At 42.6% G+C, this 20,629-nt stretch overlaps 1 protein-coding gene across 1 annotated transcript in view; it reads right to left on the reverse strand.

Annotated features, from left to right (window-relative positions):
* The window catches only part of hdac4 (histone deacetylase 4), a 699,895-nt gene that overhangs the window by 240,837 nt on the left and 438,429 nt on the right, over positions 1–20,629 (reverse strand). Inside the window, 1 exon segment of the mRNA XM_038788077.1 lies at positions 16,561–16,681. Coding sequence (XP_038644005.1) covers positions 16,561–16,681 — 121 coding nt within the window.

Consider the following 20,629-nt stretch of genomic DNA (forward strand, 5'->3'; position numbering starts at 1 on the left):
GGGACCCTGGAGCTGTGAAGCATTGATGCTAACCACCATGCTACCGTGATACTTGTTCTGGTCTCACTTGCCTTATTTGTTTGAGTTGAGTTGTGTTACTTGTTAAAATATATAATTCAATGCATCAATTTGTCTACCCTCCTGGATTAATGCAAAATCATAACAAATAGAAGGCAAAGAGTAGCAATGGAAGGGTGCTTTTCTAATTGGAGGGCTGTGACTAGTGGTGTTTTGCAGGGATCAGTGCTGGGACCTTTGCTGTTCATAGTATATATGAATGATTTGGAGGAAAATGTAACTGGTATGATTAGTAAGTTTGCAGACGACACAAAGATTGGTGGAATTGCGGATAGTGATGAGGACTGTCAGAGGATACAGCAGGATTTAGATCGTTTGGAAACTTGGGCGGAGAGATGGTAGATGGAGTTTAATCCGGACAAATGTGAGGTAATGCATTTTGGAAGGTCTAATGCAGGTAGGGAGTATACAGTGAATGGTAGAACCCTAAAGAGTATTGAAAGTCAGAGAGATCTAGGTGTACAGGTCCACAGGTCACGGAAAGGGGCAACACAGTGGAGAAGGTAGTCAAGAAGGCATACGGCATGCTTGCCTTCATTGGCCGGGGCACTGAGTATAAGAATTGGCAAGTCATGTTGCAGCTGTACAGAACCTTAGTTAGGCCACACTTAGAACATAGAACATAGAACGATACAGCGCAGTACAGGCCCTTCGGCCCTCAATGTTGCACCGACATGGAAAAAACTAAAGGCCATCTAACCTACACTATGCCCTTATCATCCATATGCTTATCCAATAAACTTTTAAATGCCCTCAATGTTGGCGAGTTCACTACTGTTGCAGGTAGGGCATTCCACGGCCTCACCACTCTTTGCGTAAAAAACCCACCTCTGACCTCTGTCCTATATCTATTACCCCTCAATTTAAGGCTATGTCCCCTCGTGCTAGCCACCTCCATCCGCGGGAGAAGGCTCTCGCTGTCCACCCTATCTAACCCTCTGATCATTTTGTATGCCTCTATTAGGTCACCTCTTAACCTTCTTCTCTCTAACGAAAACAACCTCAAGTCCATCAGCCTTTCCTCATAAGATTTTCACTCCATACCAGGCAACATCCTGGTAAATCTCCTCTGCACCCGTTCCAAAGCTTTCACGTCCTTCCTATAATGAGGCGACCAGAACTGTACGCAATACTCCAAATGCGGCCGTACTAGAGTTTTGTACAACTGCAACATGACCTCATGGCTCTGGAACTCAATCCCTCTACCAATAAAGGCCATCACACCATAGGCCTTCTTCACAACCCTATCAACCTGGGTGGCAACTTTCAGGGATCTATGTACATGGACACCGAGATCCCTCTGCTCATCCACACTACCAAGAATTTTACCATTAGCCAAATATTCCTTATTCCTGTTATTCTTTCCAAAGTGAATCACCTCACACTTCTCCACATTAAACTCCATTTGCCACCTCTCAGCCCAGCTCTGCAGCTTTTCTATGTCCCTCTGTAACCTGCAACATCCTTCCACACTGTCTACAACTCCACCGACTTAAGTGTCGTCTGCAAATTTACTTACCCATCCTTCTGCGCCCTCCTCTAGGTCATTTATAAAAATGACAAACAGCAACGGCCCTAGAACAGATCCTTGTGGTACGCCACTCGTAACTGAACTCCATTCTGAACATTTCCCATCAACCACCACTCTCTGCCTTCTTTCAACTAGCCAATTTCTGATCCACATCTCTAAATCACCCTCAATCCCCAGCCTCCGTATTTTCTGCAATAGCCGACCGTGGGGAACCTTATGAAACGCTTTACTGAAATCCATATACACCACATCAACTGCTTTACCCTCGTCCACCTGTTCAGTCACCTTCTCAAAGAACTCGATAAGGTTTGTGAGGCATGACCTACCCTTCACAAAACCATGCTGACTATCCCTAATCATATTATTCCTATCTAGATGATTATAAATCGTATCTTTTATAATCCTCTCCAAGACTTTACCCACCACAGATGTTAGGCTCACCGGCCTATAGTTACCGGGGTTATCTCTACTCCCCTTCTTGAACAAAGGGACCACATTTGCTATCCTCCAGTCCTCTGGCACTATTCCTGTAGCCAATGATGACCTAAAAATCAAAGCCAAAGGCTCAGCAATCTCTTCCCTGGCTTCCCAGAGAATCCTAGAATAAATCCCATCAGGCCCCGGGGACTTATCTATTTTCACCTTGTCCAGAATTGCCAACACTTCTTCCCTATGCACCTCAATGCCATCTATTCTAATAGCCTGGGTCTCAGCATTCTCCTCCACAATATTATCTTTTTCCTGAGTGAATACTGACGAAAAGTATTCATTTAGTATCTCGCTTATCTCCTCAGCCTCCACACACAACTTCCCACCACTGTCCTTGACTGGCCCTACTCTTACCCTAGTCATTCTTTTATTCCTGACATACCTATAGAAAGCTTTTGGGTTTTCCTTGATCCTACCTGCCAAAGACTTCTCATGTCCCCTCCTTGCTCGTCTTACCTCTCTCTTTAGATCCTTCCTCGCTTCCCTGTAACTATCAAGCGCCCCAACTGAGACTTCACGCCTCATCTTCACATAGGCCTCCTTTTCCCTCTTAACAAGAGACTCCACTTCTTTGGTAAACCACGGTTCCCTCGCTCTACCCTTTCCTCCCTGTCTGACTGGTACGTACTGATCAAGAACACGCAGTAGCTGTTCCTTGAACAAGCTCCACATATCCAGTGTGCCCAACCCTTGCAGCCTACTTCTCCAACCTACACATCCTAAGTCATGTCTAATGGCATCATAATTGCCCTTCCCCCAGCTATAACTCTTGCCCTGCGGGGTATACTTATCCCTTTCCATCACTAATGTAAAGGTCACCGAATTGTGGTCACTGTCTCCAAAGTGTTCACCTACCTCCAGATCTAACACCTGGCCTGGTTCATTACCCAAAACCAAATCCAAAGTGGCCTCACCTCTTGTTGGCCTGTCAACATATTGTGTCAGAAAACCCTCCTGCACACATTGTACAAAGAACGACCCATCCAATGTACTCGAACTATATCTTTTCCAGTCAATACTAGGAAAGTTAAAGTCTCCCATAACAACTACCCTGTTACTTTCGCTCTTTTCCAGAATCATCTTCGCCATCCTTTCCTCTACATCTCTAGAACTATTAGGTGGTCTATAGAAAACTCCCAGCAGTGTGACCTCTCCTTTCCTGTTTCTAACCTCAGCCCATACTACCTCGGAAGAAGAGTCCCCATCTTGCATCTTTTATGCCACCGTAATACTGTCCTTGACTAGCAGCGCCACACCTCCCCCTCTTTTGCCCCCTTCTCTGACCTTACTAAAGCACCTAAACCCCGGAACCTGCAACAACCATTCCTGTCCCTGCTCTATCCATGTCTCTGAAATGGCCACAACATCAAAGTCCCAGGTACCAACCCATGCTGCCAGTTCCCCTACCTTATTTCGTATACTCCTGGCATTGAAATAGACACACTTCAAACCACCGACCTGAACACTGCCGCCCTCCTGCGAAGTCAAATCTGTGCTCCTGACCTCTCTACTCTCAATCTCTCGCACCCCAAAACTACAATCCAGGTTCCCATGCCCCTGCTGAATTAGTTTAAACCCCCCCAAAGAGTACTAACAAATCTCCCCCCCAGGATATTGGTGCCCCTTAGGTTCAGATGTAGACCATCCTGTCTATAGAGGTCCCACCTTCCCCAGAAAGAGCCCCAGTTATCCAGAAATCTGAATCCCTCCCCCCTGCACCATCCCTGTAGCCACGTGTTTAATTGCTCTCTCTCCCTATTCCTCGTCTCACTATCACGTGGAGTGTAGTGTTCAATTCTGGTTGCCACACTACCAGAAGGATGTGGAGGCGTTAGAGAGGGTGCAGAAGCAATTTACCAGGATGTTGCCTGGTATGGAGAGCATTAGCTATGAGGAGCGGTTGAATAAACTCGGTTTGTTTTCACTGGAACGACGGAGGTTGAGGGGTGACCTGATAGAGATCTACAAAATTATGAGGGGTATAGACAGAGTGGATAGTCAAAGGCCTTTCCCCAGGGTTAAGGGGTCAATTACTGGGGGGCATAGGTTTAAGGTGCGAGGGGCAAGGTTTAGAGGAGATGTACGAGGCAGTTTTTTTTACACAGAGGGGAGTGGGTGCCTAGAACTCGCTGCCGGAGAAGGTGGTGGAAGCAGGGACGATAGTGACATTTAAGGGGCATCTTGACAAATACATGAATAGGATGGGTATAGAGGGATACGGACCCAGGAAGTGTAGAAGATTGTAGTTTAGTCAGGCAGCATGGTCAGCACGGGCTTGGAGGGCCGAAGGGCTTGTTGCTGTGCTGTACTTTTCTTTGTTCTTTGTAAATACAATGCAATACTTCAACAAAAATGGACATCTAATCTTTCAAGGAGTGCATTTAACACAGAAATGCTCCAAGTCAATAGTCAAATAATTGTTCTGCATTAGAAGGGTTAGCTTCAGTGGGCTTAAGAGAGAAATTGTACCTGATTTTATTTGATATAACTGGACTTTGTGAACTTAAGTGATAGCTATCAGAGAAATAACACACAAAGTATACAAAGCATATTAGATCTGAAACAATGTATTTGAAGTCAATAAAGGAAATAATGTTAATTTAAATGCTTGAAAATTTGTACTACAGGAATACAATATCTGAATGAGCATTAATAGTTTTCAAAGAAAAACTGATGAAATCACAAAATACAATCCCAAAACATCAGTAAAAGTCCAAACTCCCATGTAATATAACTGGAATTGGAAGTATCTTGGATATGGGCTGTTTCTGAGATGTGGAATGCAATGAAGCATGAGCCAAAATAGATGGAAAAAAAATGAAGGAACTTTGAGTTGAGCTTGGCTCGACTGGATTAGATTTTAATTTTTATTGCTCACCACTTTATTGGCTCTCAAAGGTTTGCCAATTTTCAAATCTGTTTCCCAGAAGAATTGGAATGCATCATTGGAGGTTTTTCACATCATGGGGCATACCAAGTAAGACAATTTTGCATTAAGTAGGAAAAACGGTTTCAGACCCATATCTTCAGTAAAGCCTTTGACAAGTGCTTCATGGCAAACTGGTAGAAAAGCTGAAGTCACACGGGGTCAGAGGTAGCACAGTGGTTATCACTGCTGGCTTCACCACACCAGAGTCCCAGGTTCGATTCCCAGCTTGGGTCACTGTCTGCATGGGTTTCCTCTGGGTGCTCTGGTTTCCACCCACAAGTCCCGAAAGACGTGCTTGTTCGGCGAATGGACATTCTGAATTCTCCCTCAGTGTACCCAAACAGGCACCGAAGTGTGGCGACTAGGGGCTTTTCACAGTAGCTTCATTGCAGTGTTAATGTAAGCCTACTAGTGACACTAATAAAGGTTATTATGCGATTATTATTATAACGTGAGGTGGTAAGATTGATACAGAACTGGCTTGGTCACAGAAGGAAAAGGGTAGCAGTAGAAGAGCGTTTTTCTGAATGGAAGGTGTAACTAGTGCCATTCCACAGCGATCGGTGTTGGGGCCTCTGTTGTTTGTAGTATACATAAACGATTTGGAGGAAAATGTAGGTGATCTGAGTGGTAAGTTTGCAGATGAACCAAGGTTAGTGGAATGGCAGGTAGTGTTGAGGATTGTCAGAGGATACAGCAGGACATAGATGGGTTGGAGACTTGGGGAGAGAAAAGGCAAATGGAGTTTAATCCAGGCAAAGGAGGTAATGCATTTTGGTAGGTCCAAGAGGGAAATATACTGTAAATGGCAAAACTATTAGGAATATAGAAAGTCAGAGAGATCTGGGTGTGCAGGTCCACAGGTCTTTGAAAGTGGCAACACAAGTGGACAAGGTAGTCAAGAAGGCATACTGAATGCTTACCTTCAGAGGCAACTGAAGGGTCATGCTGCAGTTGTATAGAACCTTGGTAATGCCGCACTTGGAATATAGCGCACAATTCTGGTCGCCACACTACTAGAAGTAGGTGGAGGCTTTGGAGAGGGTGCAGAGGAGACTTGCCAGGGCGTTTCCTGATGTGGAGTGTGTTAACTATGCGGAGAGGCTGAATAGACTCGGACTGTTTTCATTAGAATGACGGAGGTTGAGGGGTGAACTGATAGAGGTCTACAAGATTATGAGGGGCATTGATAGAGTGGATGGGCAGGCATTTTTTCCCAGGGTGAAGGGGTCAATCACCTGGGGGCATAGGTTTAAGGTCTGTGGGCACAGTTCGAGAGATGTGCGAGGCAGGTTCTTTTTATAGAGGGTGGTGAGTGGATGGAACGCGTTGCCAGGGGAGGTTGTGGAAGCAGATACATTAAAGGCATCTTGACAAATACATGGATAGGATGGGTATAGAGGGATATGGCAGAAGGCAGTATGGGTTTTGGCCAAGGTTGGTATCATGACCGGTACAGGCTTGGAGGCCCTAAGGGCCTGTTCTTGTGCTGTATTGTTCTTTGTTATTGAATATCATTATGAAAGTACTTGCTTTTATAGAGTGCCTTCTATAATCTCTGGACATTCTAAAGCGTTTTACAACCTATGAATTATTTTTAATATACCGTATATACTCGCGTATCATGCGACTTTTGAAGACCTAAATTGTAACCTAAATTTGGGGGGCTGCATGATACGCGAGATACAAAATTCGCGGGTGTTTTACTTGCTGTTTTTATGAATGGATACGTCAAGTGGCTGAACATCTTCCCATCAGAATGCTGTGGTCAAAATCTGTAGAGTAGTATCCAAATCATTAACGACTATTGGTTCTTTGTTCAGGTTGTCTTCCTGATCATATGGGTAGTTTATTCAATACATGGCCGTCTTTTTCCGATACAAAATTCGCGGGTGTTTTACTTGCTGTTTTTATGAATGGATACGTCAAGTGGCTGAACGACGCTAGTCAAGCCAGCTGGAAAGCTGTTCGATTCGCGAACAGCTTTCACAACAGAATCCACTCTGCAGAATCCACAGACAATGATACCATTTGGAAGTTTTAGTTTGGGCATTAATTTCCAAAAAAGTGACTCGCATGATACATGAGATATAGCATAAAATCATGTTCTGGGGACGAAAATTTAGGGGTCGCATGATACGCGAGATCGCATGATACGCGAGCATATACGGTATATTATTATGTTTTTATATCGTGAACGGAGGTAAATATGACCCTTTTGATTCCGAGTTACCTTTCGGAAATGTTTCAGGTCCCCAGGGCAACAAGTACATGAGAGTATTGAAAGCTCTACTGAAATCATTAAAGTATTGCAAAATAGGTGTCATTCTGGCAATACATCTCACCTGTTTCAGTCTAACTACCTTTGCTACAGCCAAGATCAACATTTGCTTTGCCATTTTCGCCTCCAGTGGTTAGCTCAACCGCTTATGAATCAACAACCCCTTTCTTCACCTACATGTAAACTCTTAATTACTACTTCAGTGATGTTTTAAATATTTAAAAGTTTTCCCATTTGGGATGCCTTTAAAAAAATCAGAATGCACTCAAAAACAAAAATCAGGATGCACTCTGAACAATTGGAATTTATCATCTCCCTCAGCAGTATTCAAAGAAGAATTTTAAATGTAAGAGATATCTTATTTTGCCTTGCAACAGGAAAAGTCCCATGCAGATAATGTATCCAGTGGGTCAGTCCTGGGCTAGTTCATTCAGCAGCATTTCCATTATGTAATACACTATTTGAATATCAACATGACCCTCAGTCCAACTATGCACTTTTTAAAAAAGATGCACTTGCCGCTGTGGCAGAATCAATAACAACATGTGGGAATAATGCCTCTTGCTAGCTGCAGCTAGCCACTGCAGATTTTGGGCAAATTCGGAGAGCGGCAATTGAGGGTGGAGGGGGTAGAGGGTGAGGAGAGTGAGAGAGAGAGAGGAGAAAGAGAGAGGGAGAGAGAGAGAGAGGGAGAGTGAGTGTGCTGGTGGGGAATATCCACGATGCTAGGTCTCTGCTTTTTGTTGAATATAACCAGGATAACAGAAAACATTTTGAATTCTATTTTTCTCTTTTTGTTTGAGTGAAATATTTTTGGAGAGAAGAAAGACTACATTGAAAGTCCCAAGAGGAGAATTCTCTATTAAAGAGTGAATAATTAAGACATAACTAAAAACAATGAATTGGTGTAATTCAGCAAAATGGACAATTCCACAATTTACAGCTCCAAACACTTTTCTCTCAATTAGATCAGCCAAGCATGCTCCCACTTAGAGGTAATCAGCACTTTATGTTCAATTTATTCACAAGAAAAAAAAAGTGGTTAGTTTGTTTTTAAAATGAGAGGTATAGCTGGCAACATACCCTCAAATTAGTGGTTCAGCTTCAAAATCATTAGCAATTAAAACCTCCCATGATAGTGTTTTTTTTAAATAGACAGGGTACTTGGTTTCTTGATGTTAATTTACGAATCCATATACTCCTAGATACTGTATTTTAGCCGTAGCAATCTAACTTTATTAAGTTAAAGGCACAAATTTGTGCAAATTGCTGTTGCATTCTCAGGGAGTTTGATTGCCACAATCAGCTGAGAATCATACTGCACAGGAGGATATTACGACACAGCACATTACGCCTGTGATGGTTTTTTGAAAAATCTACGGTATCCATTGTTTCCATCGTCCTCCCTGTTTTTTCCCCATAGGCCTGAAACTCATTTTATTTTTTCATTGCTAGTTTGTTATTCAATAAACTGAGACCTTTATTGTGGCACACAGCCTTGGCGCAAATAACACATTTATGAATGGATGATGGTCAAGTCCCTAATCTCCAGAGTTTGTCATCTAGCCCCAGTGTATGTAAAGGCCCCATCATTAGACCAGAAGGTTCACTGAACCAAAAAAAAAGATCCAATATTTAACAGGTTGATTGCTCTTAGCAGGAGTAAGGGCACTATCCACTATTCTGGGTTATTCCAGGGCTACTCAGCTTCTGACCACATTACAGCCTTGATCCAAATATGGGCAAAAGAGCTGAACTCAAGAGGTGAGGTAAGGTGAGAGTGACTGCCTTTGATATCAAGGTGGAACTTGACCAAATGTGACATGGGGGGGGGGGGGGGGGGGGGGGGGGGGGGGGGGGGGGGGGGGGAGGAGGAGGAGGAGGAGGAGGAGGAGAGAGAGAGAGAGAGGAGAGAGAAGAGAAACTCATGACCTAGGCCCAACTATCTTCAGGTGCTTCATCAAAGACCCTCTTTCCATCATAAGGTTAGAAGTGGGAAGTATTGCTCATGATTCCACAATGTTCAGCGCCACTTGCAACTCCTCAGTTAATAAAGCAGTCCATGTGCAGCATAGTGGTTAGCATTGTGGCTTCACAACGCCAGGGTCCCAGGTTCGATTCCCGGCTTGAGTCACTGTCTGTGCGGAGTGTGCACATTCTCCCCGTGTCTGCGTGGGTTTCCTCCGGATGCTCCGGCTTCCCCACAGTACAAAGATGTGTGGGTTAGGTGGATTGGCCAAGCTAAATTGCCCTTAGTGTCCAAAAAGGTAAGGAGGGGTTATTGGGCCCGGGGGATAGGGTGGAAGTGAGGGCTTAAGTGGGTCGGTGCAGACTCGATGGGCCGAATGGTCTCCTTCTGCACTATATATTCTAAGTTCTAAAAAGACATGGACATCATTCAGGCTTGGGCTGATAAGGTGTAAGAACACTTGCAACACAAGTGCTAGGCAATAATCATTCCAACACGAGAGACTCTAACCATAGCTCCTTGACATTCAACGACATTACTACTGCTGAATTCCCCACTATCAACATCCTGGGGATTACCATTGACCAGGAACTGAACTGGACAAGCCTAATAAAAACTGTGGATACAAGAGCAGGTTAGAGGCTGAGAAGTCTGTGGCGAGTAACTCACCTCCTGACTACCCAAAGCCTGTCTACATCTCAAAGGCACAAATCAGAGTGCGATAGAATACTTTCCCCTTGTCTGGATGAGTGCAACTCCTGCAACACTCGAGAAGCTTGACACCATTCAGGACAAAATAGTTCACTTGACTGACACTATATCCACCACCTAAAGCATTCACTCCCCCCACCACCAATGCACAGAGGCAGCAGTTTGTACCGTCTACAAGAGGCAGAAACTCATCAAAGCTTTTTTCACAGCACCTTCCAAATCTGTGAAGGCAAGGGCATCAGATGCATGGGAACACCATCACTTGCAAGTTCCCCTCGAGGCATCCACACACCATCGCTGTTCCTTCACTGTAGCTGGATCAAAATTTTCAAACTCGCTGCCTAATAGCATTGTGGGTCTACCTACTTCACATGGATTGCAGTGGTTCAAGAAAACGGCTACAATCAGCTTTCAACGGCAGTTAGGCATCGGTAATAAATTATGGCTCTGCTGATGAGGTTCATATCCTCTGAATAAATAAGAAAAACTAAAATTGCCCCTGACTTGGGATTATTGGGACTAGGGGGAATACGAGGGAGGAAGGGGAGAGAAAAGATAACCAAAATTCACTTCCTGATCATTTTTCAGCTTCACCTAGAAAGCACAAACATGTCGATGTTGACAAAATGGGACTTATCAGTAATGTCTTGTACAGTTCAATAGCTTGCGAAAACTCAGCTGCCTGGGATCACAGAAGAACAGCAATCACTTTTGGAGTATGGAAGAATGAATGGTATATAATCGTATTCAAATAAGAAAGAAGCGAGGAACTTAAGAACATTTTTAAAAATAATGTGAAGAATCAAAAGTCCCTGGTTCAAGAAATGAACCAGGCTGAAAATTGGGGAAGTGAAGGCAAGGGTAAATTAAGGAGTCAGATAACAACAAGATTAGGTTGATGAAGTCTAAAGGTAAAGTCCATACTACAGTACATATGACAATCAAAGAACAGCAACACAGGAAACAGGCCTCATGTGCTGTCCTCTACAGCGTAAAGGCGTTAGTATAAGATTTAAGGCAGGAGGAAAGATTTATGATAATAAAACAAACTAAAAACAGATGAGTGCTCTTTATTCCTAAACAATAAAATGTTAGCCCTCTCCACAAACAGGGAAAATTAATTGGCATACAAATACACAGATAGCACAGCTGGAAATCTTAGTTGGTATCTAAATCCTCACTTCTCAATTTTTAATATTGTATTAGGTTGGATGCTAAAAGGAAGATTAAAAAGGACAGTAAGAGATATGAGAGATTATTTACATGTAATTATGTGATCCAGTGTATAAAGGGAGCTTGTCTCAGAATATCCCATGCATCTTAATATGGCCTACCTGTGAATACTAGTATCTACTGGAAGTGCAAAACTGAGGAATCACCCTTCTGAATAATAATTCTAGGCAATATTTTTATTCATTCACAGGATGTGGGCATTCCCGGCAAGACCAGCACTAATAGCTCTTGTAAAATAAATGATTTGCTAAATCATTTCAGAGGGCAATTAAGAGTCAACCACATTGATGTCACATACAAGGCAGACCAGGTAATGCTAGAAGATTTCCTTCTGTAGAGGACATTAATGAATCAGATGGGTGTTTATAAAGCCTGGTATTACATGGCTGCCATTACTCTTACCAGCTTTTCACATTTATTTAACAAATTCTCCAGCTGCATGGCACGAATTGAACCTAGGTTTCTCATTAGTCCAGGCCATGGGGTTACTAGTCCAGTAACACAACAACAATGCTACTACTACTTGTAACTTGGGTTTTCATTTATTTGTGCTGTATTCAATTGTCTTTTGAAAGTTATGACTGAATCTCCTTCCACCACCCTTTCAACAATGCATTTTAGATCATAACTCGCTGTGTAAAAAAAAAACCCAAAGTTACCATGCAAGAATAATGAGTATGTATTAAAACTATTTAACAGCAAGCTCATTTACAGTTAAAATAATGCTCAGGAGCAACAACGGGCCATAACGTCAGAGCTTCAGGGTAGTGTAAGTGGGGGATACCTCAAAGATTTTTGGTCTCCTTACTTGAGAAAGGACGTACTGGCGCTGGAGGGTGTGCAGAGGAGATTCACTAGGTTAATCCCAGAGCTGAAGGGGTTGGATTATGAGGAGAGGTTGAGTAGACTGGGATTGTACTCGTTGGAATTTAGAAGGATGAGGGGGAATCTTATAGAAACATTTAAAATTATGAAGGGAATAGATAGGATAGATGCGGGCAGGTTGTTTCCACTGGCGGGTGACAGCAGAACTAGGGGACATAGCCTCAAAATAAGGGGAAGTAGATTTAGGATTGAGTTTAGGAGGAACTTCTTCACCCAAAAGGTTGTGAATCTATGGAATTCCTTGCCCAGTGAAGCAGTTGAGGCTCCTTCATTAAATGTTTTTAAGGTAAAGATAGATAGTTTTTTGAAGAATAAAGGGGTTAAGGGTTATGGTGTTTGGGCCGGAAAGTGGAGCTGAGTCCACAAAAGATCAGCCATGATCTAATTGAATGGCGGAGCAGGCTCCAGGGGTCAGATGGCCTACTCCTGCTCCTAGTTCTTATGTTCTTATAAACACCACCCCTAACCCCGCAAGCCGATCCCAGATAAGGATGAATGGCAATTGCCCAGGAAGCTCAAATGGGAAGTATCCAAAAATGCTATTTGATTTAAATCGTAACTTTGGGTGGTTCTGACTGTGTTACATCAATAGTTACCCAGAATCGTTAGAAGGAATAAAACCACTTCTGGGTAACTATTGTAATGACCTGCCCCAGACCCCCCACCAGTCTATAACCCTCCCCGTCACATCCTTTGGGTGCCCAGAATTGGGATTCACAGTCACAATGGGGGTCAAAATAGTTAATATAGGCTTAGAAAAAACTCTTGGCTTTTGTACTCTGCCTCTATTTATAAAGCTCATCGAAAACTCAAAGTTTCACTATGATACACTTTACAAGCACGACTTTGTCAGACAATTAATTACACACAACTCAGGCATTCATATTATGCACCTAGTTCCGCTTCTTTGAACGTGGCCCTATGCAATATCCCACTGCACAACCCAAAGATTTGAACTTCACAAATGCCTCAAACAATAATCCCATGCACAAATGTGAATATCTTGAACTAACAGTGACGTATTCTATTGTTTTCACCTCCAAGTTTAAAAATAGCAAAATCTTCCAGTAAACTAGTACAGTAGCAACTAATTAGCCTGCAATATTGTACCATTTCCGTCCACGCAACTGGGCTTTGTTAACAAATTAATTGCATCGAGTGATAAATATTTTCTCAATTTAAGTTGAAACTAACCACATTTACAAATGCCCAGCAACGAGCATATCATAGGGGAGCAAAAGTTGTGAAAAATAAACAAAATGCTGGAAATATTCAGCAGGCCAGGCAGTATCTGTGGAATGAAAAACAGAGTAATTGTTTCAGGCCAATGATCTGCATTGATTACGGCAAAGGGTCATTGACCTCTGTTTCTCTCTGCACAGATGTCGGCAGATGTGGTAAGCATTTCCAACACTTCCTGTTTCTACTAGAACAAAAATAATCCCTTTTGCCAGCCCTCCAAATAGCAATCAGACTTCTTGTGAGTCTCTCATTCCCGTTCAGCAAGAAAACCAGCAGCAACTGCTTGAGATCTGGTTAGATTAAATATAATTTTTTTTAAAAAGCTAAGGTATGAAGAAAACAAACAATTTGCAGAGCCAAAACAATTAGTGTCAAAATAATAAATTGATCATTAAAAATAATTAATAAAAATCACAATTAAAAAGTAGCACCCAACAGAACTAACTAATAAAACCTTCTTCGTCCTTTCACTTCAGAAACAGGGCTAGAGCGAGACAGACTAGGCCCCAAGTCTGTGTCACCAGGGAATGGGGCCAAACTAAGGAGCTGAATTAATGTGCTGTGTGCATGCGTCTCTCAGGAGTTGTTATTTTAAAAATAAATTTAGAGTACCCAATTCATTTTTATTCCAATTAAGGGGTAATTTAACGTGGCCAATCCACCTAGCTTACACATCTTTTGGGTTGTGGGGGCGAAACCCATGCAAACACGGGGAGAATGTGCAAACTCCACACAGACAGTGACCCAGAGCCGGGATCGAACCTGGGACCTCGACGCCATGAGGCTGCAGTGCTAACTCACTGCGGCACTGTGCCTCAGGGGTTGCTGATGTCTCAGGAGTTGCTGATGTGAAATGGTAACTGTGTTACTAGGGAAGAGGTCAGGAGGGAAGCGCCTTGATTGGGTAATGGGGAGGTAGATAAAGAAAATGTAGAGGCACCTTACACTCCAGCAGCTTCCAGGCTCCAGCAAGAGAAGAAAGCAGCACGAGTCAAACAAAAGTCCACGAGGCGGTAGGGAAGTAAAGGAGGGACTGGGGAATCTAGCTTGTTCGACTGAGCCAATGATGCTGCTGTTCAGATCAGTAACCATTGGCCAAGTAGTCTTTCAATTTGGATGGGCATGCATTAGATTGGCTGCTTTGGACACTGACTAAATGACATAGCACTAAGCCAATAAGCCCAGCCCCACTCCCCTGCTTGAGAGCATGGGCTCCAGTGATTAGGACTGTCTGGAACCCCGTCTCCCAGGCCCTGCTGCTAATATTCTTGAAAACATCTTGGTTTAGTGACTGAGCAACCAGAAAAATGAGATGAATTTACTCAATGGTCCACCAATCTACATATGTTAAGATTTCGCCAAACAAAGAAAGTTGAATTAGGACGGGTAATATTTATTGAAAATACTTTATGATCTCACCAGTACTATGTCTTGGTCAACAGGGAAAAAGCAACTCCGTTAGATATACAATTGGAAGTATTATTGAAACAAAATAGGGATTAATCTCAGTTAAAATCATTAACATAAAATACAGAATTCTCAAATTTTCCCAGTATTGTTAACTCAACAGACATACAGCAGGAACTAAATTAATTTCATAAAGTGGTGTGGGCCTTCACAGCTAGCCTTTCTAGACTTTCATTTAGGGTTTATTTGAAGTTAGCTTTTAGGGAGCATCAATGGCGTACTGACCCATTGCATCACTCGGTTATATTCCTGATATTTATGAACTTAAAATTGCATTAAAAGGTCTGTTTAATATGAAAAGATAATTTGTACATAACATCAATCTCCAGCCATCCCTCCAACACCAACTTCATCTGCAGTATTTGCGATCAGTTACGCAAATCGAGACTTGGCCTAATGTCACACGAGGCAATATCAAAATAGACAGTAAACCGTTATTTTTTTTTGCTGAACACTCACCCGTCAAAACGATGGGAGAATCTCTAATATATATATATAGATGCTAATGAATATCACTGACATGAATAAGATCATCTCAATTACTGTAGTACCCAAACCTATGTGCCTCAGGGTCCAGGCTTTAATACAAGTATTAGCAGACCGTTAACCTTCAACGTTGCTTATATTGCAGAAATCATATTTCTTGTAATTAAATCAGAATTCAAAATGGGTTAATGTGACTCATAGTAGCAACTTAAAACATAAAAAGAACCATTATACCGTCAAAAATGATCAGATTTGACATTGGGGTATCATAATAGCTTGGTAAATTTATACTGGCAAGCATTACTTTATATTAGTAACAAAGTGCTATTCAGTCTTCCAAATAAATGAGAAATCGGAACAGTCAATTATTTTTGGACCAAAGTGTAATGCTATCTTCCTAATAATCTTTAACTGTTCCATTAGGCACTGGATCATATACGACCTCATGATGCAATCCCAGCCTGTCCAATCATCTTAAAATTTCATCTTGCCTTATACCATAAGTCTTTCTTCACCCACATCTCTATTACCTCAAATTCTTGTCAGCACGAAACACTACTTGACAGCTTCTAAAAAGTTCAGATCATTACACTTACAATTTTATAGACTACTGGCGAGGGGCATTCCCCAGCAGTCACTACTGTTTTCAGACACATGAAGAAAGTTTTAAAGTGAGTTTTTAAAGTGGAGTTTCCCACTTACCTGCTTTTTCCCCATTCTGCTCTTAATCCCAGTCCTAAGACTAGTTGTCTATATGGTATGGCCATCGCTGGTCACAATGCGCCAGATCTGCCAACAATCCTGATCAGTCATGAAGCATTATTAAATCACTTGTGCTATCCAAGAATTTGTAGATCATTAAAGAAAAAAAAAAGGAAAAGAAAACAGACAAAAAAAGCCAAAAGAGAACGTACTGAAGAAAGAGTACATGTGTCCCAATATTCTGAACTCCCTCCTCAGTCTCTATGTCCTGAAACTGCCACTCCTCTGGCACCCCAAACTCTTTCCTTGCGAGAAATTCACAAAATAAAGTGCCAGAGAAGGCAAGTAAGAAAGAATTTTAAAAAGGGGCAATATTTATTGAGGGAAAAGATGTGCATTTTGTATAAGGCAAATAGAAATTTTACTTGTGTGGATTCTTCAGTAACTTGATTTGGAGATCTTTCATTCAGATGGGTCTTTGCGTACCAGACATGTGGCTGGCCAAAACAGTCACTGAACACATCATCACATTATTGCAGCTAATCAGTTATACTTACCCGTACCAAAATCTTGGGTCATTTGGAATGGAATGGTTTATTGCCCTATGTGCTGCAGCTTTCTTTTTATTTAGGACAAACTCTTGAAGTCTCAACTTCACTTCTGTGCTTGCTACTGCACCTAAGAAACACAAAGTTCCATATTATCACAGGAATCAAACATTTAAGAACAAGGCAGGTTATATAGTAAATTTTCTCCAATAAAATGGGTGCTTTAGTTTACTTCACAAATGTGAGTGATACTCTGCAGCTCAACAGCCATCATGTTCAATCCACCCAATAGGCTCAATACGCGACATTCACACAATCACCAAGCTCATCTCCTCCCATGTGAAACAGGTTACTACTTGATTGAGAGTAGCCTGGTGCACAGGAAAGTAGAATCTGTATGAAGAGAGTTTGGCTTCCAACACTCCACTTCTGCTCGACTCTGTGGAATGTCAACAAACTGCATGTGCCGCAGCACGGTGGCACAGTGATTAGCACTGCTGCCTCACAGCACCGAGATCCCAGGTTCAATCCCAGCTCCGGGTCACTGTCCGTGTGGAGTTTGCACATTCTCCCCGTGTTTGCTTGGATTTCGCCCCCACAACCCAAAGATGTGCAGGGTAGGTGGCCACGCTAAATTGCCCCTTAATTGGGAAAAATGAATTGGGTACTCGACATTTATTTAAAAAAAAGGAAAAAAAAACTCCATGTGCCAATGACTTTTGCAGCAGAGACCTCAAATTGAAAACACTATTCAGGAAGGTACTCACTGAAAATAGCTAGGCATTGAGGTCCACACTCCATGATGTGACAATTGTTACGTTTAGCATATTTGGAGACAAAATATAGATTCTCAATTCTATACTTTTCCATACTACAGGCTTGGCCTTGTTCACAGAATGCATCACCAGCCATGGGTGCAGCCATGTCCTGGAGCAGGTTGTCCTGCATTCGCAATAAGAACCTGCCTCTGGATAAATGACTGAATAAGCTGCAGCAAGAAACGGCAACAGACAGAATAGTATCGGTTACTGCTTGTTCACACAATGAACCATCTGGATCCACACTCAACTGTGTGGAATGAAATTGCAACCAGGTTATCAATAATAGACCAACTTTACTCCTTTAGGTATGGATCAGTAAAATTGCTGTAGTAGAGACAATGCACAGTGACATATTATGGGTAAGCATAATGTACAATAGTGCGCCAGCACAATAATATTCAGAGTCCACACAGCCAATTTTTAAAAATACAAACGTTATATGTTAAAACAGGAGTCCTTGAATTGTGGTTCCTGACTCCCAGTGAGGTATTAGGACAAGCAATTGGGTCCTGAGTTCTGATGCAGCAATGGAGATTGTGAAGCAGAGACTGAAATAGGACAGCCCTGGGTCCCCTTTATATTTGTATGGCTTTCTCTGGTGTTGGATATATGGCCGAATAAAATGAGCTTGGAGGCCTGAAAATATACTAATATTGTATATGCTCTTGTGTACCTGTACCCCTGATATTTGCCCCCCACCAACTCTCTTCCCCACCTCCTCCCCAAATTTCTACTCTGAGGGTAACATCAAGTGTGAAGCATTAAATGGGGGTCACAGTAGGAAAAAGTTTAGAAAGTGTTCTATTACGTAAAATTGTGTCTGACAATTTTGTTCAAGTTTTACATAATAGGTTTGTTAGCAAATGTTTTTTTTAAAATCGTAGAATTTACAGTACAGAAGGAGGCCATTCGGCCTATCGAGTCTGCACTAGCCCTTACAAAGAGCACCCTATCCAAGCCCACGTATCTACCCTATCCCCGTAACCCAGTAACCCCCACTTAACCTTTTTGGAAACGAAGGTCAATTTAGCATGGCCAATCCACCTAACCCGCACATCTTTGGACTGAGGGAGGAAACCGGAGCACCCAGAGGAAACCCAGGCAGACACGGGAAGAACGTGCAGACTCCGCACAGACAGTGACCCAGCCGGGAATCAAACCTGGGAGCCTGGAGCTGTGAAACAACTGTGCTAACCACTATGCTATTGTGCTGCCCTATTGAAATTGAAACATATAATATTAAAGGAGTAGTGGCAGAATGGATATGAAATGGGATAAAAAACTGAAGATGAACAACTGTTTATTAGACGAGAGGAAAGGATACAGTGGAGTCCTCCAGCAGTAGGACCACTGCTCTTTTTGATATACATCAACAACCAGGAAATCTAGTAAACAATGTTTCAAGGGGACACAGATTAGTGGAAATTGGCAGACACATGGCATATAAAATTTAATGCAGAAAAATGTGAAGGGATGCATCCAAAAAAATGAGAAGCAATATAAATTAATTGGCGAAATGTTAAACATGATGCAGGAATAGAGAGAAAACAATTTTTTTTTTAAGGTGGCTAGCCAAGTTGGGAAGGTTATGAATAAATACATATAGTATCCTAGATTTGTAGATCAAGGGACAAAAGTGAAGTGATGATAAACCTTTAGAAATAACTGGTTATGTCACAACTAAATATGGTGTTCACTTAGTCATAGAATTTCCAGTTCAGAAGGAGGCCGTTCGGCCCATCGAGTCAACACCAGCCCCTAAAAGAGCACCCTACATAAGCCCACACCTCTACCCTATCCCCGTAACCCAGCAACCGTTGGATACTAACTACAGGGAAATTTAGCGTGACCAATCCTCCTAACCAGCACATCTTTGGACTGTGGGAGGAAACTGGAGCACCCGGAGGAAAGCCACGCAGGCACGGGGAGAATGTGCAGACTTTGCACAGACAGTGCACCCAGCTGGGAATCGAATCCAGGTCCCTGGCGCTGTGAAGCAACAGTACTAACCATTGTGTTACTGTGCTGCCCTTAAAGACGCCCACGTCAGGACATTAGGGGCAAAATTGACCTAAAACATGGCAACATGTCAGGTTCTGACTGAAAACAGGCATGCTTCTCCCCAGAAACAGCCAGGTTTTCCCTCTAGATCATTGGGGGGGGGGACCGGATGTCTTTTGTGCTGTCACTCTGGCAGGGTGGTGCCCAAGAGGCGGCAAGCCCGACTCCACAGTGCCGTTTTTAAAGGCCGCCCTAATCTCAAGGTGCAGTTAAAGCCCCTCCCCACGCCGTGCCCGCCTCATCCCATCCGGGCCTCCTTACAACCTTGATCCAAAATTGGACAAAAGAGCTGATTTCCAAAGGTAAGGGTACAGTGTCTGCCCATGAGATCATGGCAGCATTTGATGGATTGTGGCCTCAAGGAGTCCTAGGAAAACTGAAGACAATGGGAATCAGGGGCAAAATTTTCCACTGGCTGAGGTTATAACTAGCATGAAGGAAGATAGTCTCAACCCAGCAACATTATCCTGAAGAACTCTCACAGCAATGTCCTGGATGTAACTATTGTCCGCTACTTCATCAAAGTCCTTACCCCCAATATTAAGGTCAAAAGTAGGAACATTCCGTGTTGATTGCACAGTGCTCAGTTTGATTTGCAACTCCTCAAAGAGTTTTGATGAGTTGTTACAGGCCTGAAACGTTAACCCTGGCCTGTATTTTCCTGGAGTCATGGAGAATTCACACCCCATTTAAAAAGTGTGAGGACCCTGGATCCATTGGTCCTGCTCCCATCTCCACAAATTCCTAGGGAAAGGGTTTGGGATTTGATTCTTAAATCCCAATTGGGCCATTTGAACTCAGTGTGGAGTTCAAACAAATCCCCATTTTCATTGAACAGGCGTTCTTATCCCTTAGTATGTGACTTACGATTTAAGAGGAGAAGCAAATGCTCATAAAAGGCAGATAAGGTCTTTGGAACTGTAAGGCTATCAAATTATTTGAATACTCAGTCCTTTAAATTAAAAAAAAAACAGCCTGCTGTGTCTCCCAGTTGAAAGAAATTGGTGCTTGCAGTTTCAATGGCTGTTTGTTGACATAAACTCAAGGGCTGTCATCATAATATAATCACAGCCTGACAGAATCCCACAACTTATTAGCATAGTGGGTACCTGTAGGTTTACTGTTTGATTGACAGCTCCACGTAATTAAGGGAATGGCTGTCTTTGATGTGGGGCTATGACTACGGATGTTTGCTT

The sequence above is a fragment of the Scyliorhinus canicula genome, chromosome 2 (genome assembly GCF_902713615.1).
Source record: "Scyliorhinus canicula chromosome 2, sScyCan1.1, whole genome shotgun sequence".
NCBI classification, from domain to species: domain Eukaryota; kingdom Metazoa; phylum Chordata; class Chondrichthyes; order Carcharhiniformes; family Scyliorhinidae; genus Scyliorhinus; species Scyliorhinus canicula.